This window comes from Lipotes vexillifer, unplaced genomic scaffold (assembly GCF_000442215.2).
Source record: "Lipotes vexillifer unplaced genomic scaffold, Lipotes_vexillifer_v1.1 scaffold774, whole genome shotgun sequence".
In the NCBI taxonomy this organism is placed as follows: Eukaryota; Metazoa; Chordata; class Mammalia; order Artiodactyla; family Lipotidae; genus Lipotes; species Lipotes vexillifer.
The window spans coordinates 29045-36221 of record NW_006788102.1 but is presented as its reverse complement, the minus strand read 5'-3'; the positions used below and the strand labels follow the sequence as shown (position 1 = coordinate 36221).

Below are 7177 nucleotides of genomic sequence, written 5' to 3'. Positions count from 1 at the left end.
GGTTCTGTTCCCCTCCAGAAAGACTCAAAAGGTGACTTGCTGGGGGAATTGAACTTTGCCGGTGATGCCAAATCGCTAAGCGGGACCACCTACGGCCGCGACTCCCGGGGAACGCCCACGCAGACAATCCTGCCCCCAGGGCTCAGCCGAAGCACGTGGGCGCGGGGATCACCCCCCAGGAGGCCGCCTCCATCCTCCCACCACTGTGGACTAGGGAGCCGGCAGCCTGGGAGGGGAAGTCTGCCCCCACCAGGCTCACGAATCCCCATCCGCCTGCCTCCTGAGGTGCTGGACCTTCCTGCTTCCTAACAAACGGGAAGCAGTCAGTATGGAATCTGAGGGTTCCACCCCGAGAGGCTCGGCCACGTGGGCCCCAAAGCCCCACCTCCTTGTAGGTCTTCAGGTGCCCGGCGAGCTCGTAGTAAACGGTCACAGATCCCGCTTCCCGGGCCACGGCCACGCCTGTCTTGGGGTCGACGTGGAGGATGCTGCGGGCTGATGAGCTCCAGGTTCCGGGGATGCCTGGGAGGGGAAGCTGCACGTGACCCCTCTTTCCCATGACTGGCACTCCAGCCACCGCGTCTCACCTGGGTCACCTGGGCAGCGTCCTCGCCGTCCCCAGCCCCATGCTCCCCTATCCCACCGCTCGGCTGCTGTCTGTGACCACAGTGCCTCCCTGCTGGGAATCTCTTGGTCATTTCCCGCCCTGGGGTGACCCGGGTGCTGGCCCCTCAGGGCCGGCCCACTGCATGCCTCCCCACTGCACCGCCCCCGCCCGCCCACCCTGCTCTGCAATCCCCTTTGAACAAACAAGGCAGTGGCAGACTCTGAGCTGTCACTAGACGGCGGTCCTCAGTGAAGAGCCAATCTCATCACATGATAAACGCAATGAAAAGATTCAACAGCCACATTCTATTTGTGGCAAATAATACCTGCTTTTCTTTAAAGGCAGCGTGTAACTTCCTTTTATAATGAGCTTAATTAGCTTTAAAACAAGGGAGCCAATTAGGAAAAAAATTAAGTAAATGATTGCACGTGTGGCTCGTGGATGCACGGGTGGTGTGGACAGTCGCCCTACTGCTTAGCGGCTTCCTTGGCTGAGGTTCCCTCCTAGAGGCACCTGCCCGTGCAGCAGCCCCGCCAAGAAGCTCATCAACACCGAACAGTCAGAGACTTCCCTGGTGGTCCAGCAGTTAAGACACCGCACTTCCAGTGCAGGGGGGCGCGGGACCAGGGCAGCTATGATCCCACGTGCCGTGTGGCGCGGCCAAAACCACAACCAAACAAGACACCGAACAGTCAGCTCCTCAGCTGCACCAGCCACGTTTGCAGGGTCCCGTGGCTCGTGGCTATGGGGGAAGACGGTTTCCACAAGGGTGGAAACCCCTAGAGCAAGGCGGGGCAAGCTCCTCTGTAGAGGGCCAGATTGTAAGTCTTTGGGGCTGTGTGGGCCCGAGGGTCTCTGATGCCACCACTCGGCCCAGCAGATGCAGCGGGAAAACGGCCACTGATGACACGGAGATGGAGGGGTGTGGCCGAGCACCAATAACAGCCTGTTGCAGAAAGAGACGGCACGCTGGCTCTGGCCGGGGCAGCAGTTTTCCGATGCCTGCTCTAGAACATCACCAAGCTCCACGTGCACACCTGTCACAGCGGGCTGAGAGCCCCGTCCCACCTCCCAACCACAGAGATGGTTCCCTCGGCCAGAATCTCTCGTACCTTCCAGGCTGACCAGAACCGTGGCCAGACAGAGGACGTCCCCCACCACCACTGCTCCGGACAGCTCGGGGGAGATGGCCTGCAGGACAGGCAGCGGGACGAAGTCAGAGAGGCCGCCGTGTGCCGCGTCCCACGCTCTGAGCAGCGTCAGGCCCACGCTGACCGCGCGGACCACGCAGGTGTTGTTGGTGGCGCCCTTCCCGATCTGCACAAACTCGTCCCTGGGCACAGGAGACGTGGCTCTCAGTCTCGGGAGAGGCCCCCAGCTCTGAGGGAGGAGCCAGCGAAGGGCCCCTGCACCCGCCCACTGCGCCCTGATGTCACCCGGGTGAGGGACCCACAGGCCACACCGACCTGATTCACCCTCCACCCGGGTGAGGCGGGGGGACCCACAGCCCAGACAGGATGGCCAGCGTCACCATCCCCCCAGAGGAAAGTGATGTACCCTGTGCTCCCATCCCTTCCCAGTAGGGAACCAGGACACTTGGGGAGGCACAGGCTGCCTTCTGCCGTGTTACTGGGACCAGTGACATCGCCCCTGCCCGCTTCCTCACCTGCCGAGTGGGGCTGACAATGTACCCACGTCACAGGCTTGACGTGAGCCGCAAACCTGGTCAGCAGCTGGAAAAGGCTTAGGCCAGCAGCCGGCACATGGGCACACGGGGGGCCCTCAGTGACGGCAGCCTCCGCGGGGCCGGAGGGACGGCTGGGCTGGGCAGGGGGAGGGTCAGGGTCTCTGCTCCGTTGCCTCCCTGCCCACACCCCCGAGCCCTGACCGCTCTCTCGGAGATGGACGCTCCCCGCCACAGAGGCCCGTGTGACTTCTACAGGGCAGCAGGAGAGCTGGACAGGGGGCGCCGCTCCCTCCAGGGCAGGCTTCGCCCCAGACCGGCAGATGCCCTGCTGTGCGCGCAGAGCGCCACGGCATGCCAGAGGCCCTGGCGACCACAGCCTCAGGTGGTAGCCCCGGGGACTAGGCCACGTTCTCCACGTGAAAGGTGTGGACACAGCGGCCTGGAAGGGTGACCTGCCCAAGCTCACGGGCCCCATAAAGGGCTGAGCCCGGCCTGAACAGGGCCCAACTCCAAACCCCGCTCTCCCAGGGCCCGGCCCTGGGTGTGTTCAGCCACAGGGGACACATCTGCTCCAGGGCCCATGGGAAGCCCACGCTGCAATGGTCACCAACACCGGGACATGAGCTTCTGCGCCCAGAGAGGACTCTCTGGAGTGCTACTCCTTCCTCCTAGGTCTGGGGCTCCTCCCTCCTGCTCTTAGCTTGGTCTGCATCCCCCAGGACAACGGTTCCTAACCTTCAGAATCACCTGAAGGCCTCGTTACAGCCCAGATTGTTGGGCCCTGAGAATGTGCATTTCTGAGTGTCCCAGGCGGTGGTAATGATGCTGGTCTGGGGATCACACTTTGCGAACTGCTGCTCCAGTAGACTCAGACAAGTGGGCAGGTCTAGCCTGAGGCCACAGCTCTCTTTCCTGGAGACCACCCCCTCTCTCCTCACATTAGGCCTGAGGCTGCATTTGTATTTCAGAAGCATCAGCCAAAAGGAACTGCCCTTGGAGCCCAATGGGACTTGGTGTTCAAACCCCACTTCCTGGCTGTGTGGCCCTGGACAAGTGGCTTGACCTCTCTGGGCCTCTACAAATGGGTGACAGCCAGGAGTCGGCGAGACGGCACGCAGAAGGGCCTGAGCGTTGGAAGGTGTGTGTTTTCTCTGACCAGCTTTTGTAGCAGGTATAACTGGCGCTCTGCATCCACTGACCACAGGGCCAGGCCAGCGACCAGGGCTGTATGCATCTCCCCTGCAGCCCAGCCTTCACGGCTGCACAAAATCTCATTACAGACCTTCCAACCACAAACCCCAACATCTGGGTTTTGCTTCCTGCCCGTTGGGGACACCTCTGCTGAATGACTGCGTGCCTTCTGGGAATACAGACTCTCGGCCACGCCTCCCCTTTTGCTCCTGATGCCTGGCTGAGCCTGGTGCTTCCCCCGTGGCCCTGCGAGCAAGGCGCACCCCCTGCTCTTGGGAACCGTGAGTAACAAACTCTCCTCTCAGGGGCGCTGGCCTCTCCACGTGGCCATCAGCCACCTGCGTGAATCAGATCTGGGTCTGATCGAGACGTGACTTCATGTGGGGAACGAGGGGGGCCCACTCTCTACCTGTTAGTTGCAAAGTTGAGGACAGAGTTGTGAGCGTGGAAGATGTCTCCGGAGTTGTCGTGGAAGTGGACGGTGAAAGTCACGGTCACTCCCAGGGGCAGGGCCGCCAGAGCCTCCTTGTTCTGGGTGTGCAGGGCGGGGCTCATGGAGATCCTCAGGTAGGAAACAGGGGACACCTGGGGACAGTGAGCAAGTGCGGTGACAACTGCGCCAGGAACACCTCTCTGAAGAGCCCCCTCCCGAGAACGGACGCCTGCCCCTAGCCAGTCCCCATCTCAGGAGGCATGGGGGCTGGACCGACTTGGGGTCATGGAAAGAGCGGCTCAGCCCGCGACGCTGGCCCCCTCCTTGCATGACGGCCGGCCTCGCTTTCAGGAAACCCAACCCGCTAGAGTCAAAAGCCATGACTGTGACAAATTAGATCATTATTCATGTTGCAAAAATATCCTCTGGGCTTTGACTGCTCAGCTTCTTTGGAGGACCTGGCTCTCCAGGCATTTAAAGTAGAAACAATGCCCGCTCGGACGGCAGGGGCAGCGTTGCCTGGGGGCCTCCGTACGCTACAGAGCTGCCAGGAACAGATGCCCCAGTTAAAGGGGAGATGGCAAAAGGAGGGGATGATGGGTTTCGGGAGCCCTAGAGAGCAAGCTCTTTAGAGAGCAGACTTGGTTCTCTGACTCCAGGAAAAATCCATCCTGGCCGAAAAGCCAGCCCCGCAAAAACCCAGTTTCTTTGATCAAGGTCAGTGGTGCAGTGACCGGCACACAGCTGGTGCTCAATACTATTTGTTGACACAGGATGGGTGATCAGTCACTTTCACTGACTCGAAAACTAGGGTGGACGGTTCCCTGCTAGACACCCATCTTGAAACAAAAAGAGGTTAGGAAGGAAATAGGCCCACGACCCAAGCAAAATCTAAATATTACATTGGTCATGTATTCTCTGTCATTGAGGATCAGTTGTGCAAAGAAAACACTGTTCAGGATAAACCCCAGGACCCGACCCAGGGACGCCCACGGAGAAAGTCCTGTCTCTGAGGAGCACAGAATGGCAAGGGGACACGGGAGTGCTGGCTGGGACTGGAGGACACCAAGCTGGGCCAGGCCGACGTGGGCTAGAACCCAGAGCCTGACTCTCAATTACCGTGCGACACTCTGAGTCCTGGTCGCCTTGCCTGTAAGATGGGTCACCTCATCCTACGAGGTGCCGTCTGTAATGTAATGCTTTCTGGGTCAAGAGCCAGCACACATGTTCAGTGCTGACCGGTCAGGACACTGGAGTGCCAGTCCCAGAAAACCGTGGACCTCTCTGGGCCTCAGTCTCCCCATCTATGAGACGAGGTCATTGCCATCAATCATCTCCAAGGATCTTCGGCTCCGACATCCAGAAGATGCTGCAGCTTCTCACCTAGGACCTTTAATAAACTCTTCCAGACAATTTCTTGGCTGGAAGGTGAGTATACTCACTTACACACCTGCGAGGGGACAACAGTACTGCTGATTTTATTACTCCAAAAAGGAGGCGGACGTGATCCTACCTTGACAGCCACGATGATGGTCTGGTTGGCCCCAAAAGCCTCTTGGGCCGTCACTTCGACAGTGGATGTCCCGATCAGGGACCCCGACACCAGGAAGCCTCTCTCATCAACGTGCACGATGGGAACCTTCTCAGGCCCGTCCAGGACATGATAGCTCAGAGAGGCGGCGCCATCCCTTTGGAAAACAAACCAGACCCGTGTTGACAGACAGCAGGAGTGCCACAGCAAGGGGCCCGGGGTTTGGGAGTCCCGCTGCTCCCGGGAGAAGAGGCCCAATCTCAGCCCCGCCGAGCACCAGGACGCTGTGCACAGCCTGCTGCAGCTCACCAGTTGCCAACAGGAAACCTAATTTGTAAAACCAAGGGTTCCAAGGAGAGCGGCACCTTTCCACGAGCCCGTCGGTGGGAGGGAAGGATGCGGGAGCTGAGGGTCCCCTCAGCAGCACAGGCACTTGCTGTCAAAGACCCTTCCATGGTAAACTGTCTCCAGATGGCTCAAATAAGGCAGCCTGGTGCAGCGGGAAGAGGACGGGGCTCTGAGCTGGATGGAGCCCAAAGGCAGACCCAACAGCCTGCTGACAACTGTGCCTCTTTAGGCACACGTGTCCCCTCTCTCGGCCTCGGCTTCCTCAACTGTGAAATGGGAGTTATGGCCCTGCCCTGTCCTATTTCCAAGGGCCAGTAACTGGATAAAAACGGGCACTTGCTAAGAACGTGGTTTGGAAAACTACTGATAATATGCTCTGGGGAGAAGACAAATTATGCAGTATTTTATGCTGTTTTACATATTCATTGATGTTACAAGGAAAGAAAGGAAGGAAAAGCCTCCCAGGCCTGGCCCCCTCTCACCCTCTCTCTGTGCCGCAATCCCACAAAGCCTCTGCAGATGACTTTAAGCAAATGTCACTGCTTCTGCCTCAAATTTCTCCTCCCTCATCAACCCCAGCCTCTTAACCTCCTATGCATCCTTTAAGTCCCAGCTCCAGCATCTCCACTGGGGGCGTGCCTCCCCGGATCCTCGCATGGAAGGCCTTCCTTTGGGCTGTGGCTTCAACACTGTACCTCGTTTCATTACAGCCCTTGGCTCTCTACGCTGCCCTCTTCCCCACTGGACTCCTCAAGGGCACGGCTGTCACCCACCTCTGACCTAGAGCCCTGCACGGAGCCGGGAGGTGACACTTTTGGCTGTGCGTCCCCCACGTGTGTGTGTCTCTCCTTACAATGCCCAACTTTGCACCCGCAGTTCACACACAAGGCACCACTACCCAAAGCATCGTCTTAGAATGCCGGGCAGGAGGCATGTTTGCAGGCAGCCTTCAAAACCCCGCTTCTCTGTGCTCATGCATGTCCCCACCACCCAGCAGGGGCCGAGATCCACATTTTCACGAACCCCCAGGTGACGCCCCGGCTCCTAGACTACACGGAACAGCAAGTCTTGAAGACACAGGGGCATTCGAGAAATTGAACACCTCCAAGCTGGCGCTTTTCCCCCTTTGAAGCAGTGGACGTCCCCAGTGACGGGAGGAGGGCAGAGGTCGCACCCGCTTCCAGCGCGACACCAGGAGGGAGGTGCAGCTCGCCGAGGAACCCACGGCTCCTGACGACTTCGACAAATGAGCCATCGGATGTGAGCACAGCTTCGCAACCTGGACGAAGCCGCGCTGAGTCACATACCTGTTTGTCTGGAGCTTGACAAATGAGTTGGGCGACATTAACACGTGTTCTGCTTCTATTTCAGGGTTCAGCA

General features: G+C 59.1%; 1 protein-coding gene across 1 annotated transcript in view; it reads right to left on the bottom strand.

The window, feature by feature from the left end:
* LOC103082863 (nuclear pore membrane glycoprotein 210-like) overlaps window positions 1-7177 on the bottom strand; it is a gene marked incomplete at its 5' end in the record, with an annotated part of 44270 nt that overhangs the window by 9288 nt on the left and 27805 nt on the right. Inside the window, 5 exons of the mRNA XM_007461242.1 lie at window positions 386-522; window positions 1720-1940; window positions 3895-4070; window positions 5432-5606; window positions 7105-7177. Coding sequence (XP_007461304.1) covers window positions 386-522; window positions 1720-1940; window positions 3895-4070; window positions 5432-5606; window positions 7105-7177 — 782 coding nt within the window. The remainder of the gene's footprint in view (window positions 1-385; window positions 523-1719; window positions 1941-3894; window positions 4071-5431; window positions 5607-7104) is intronic.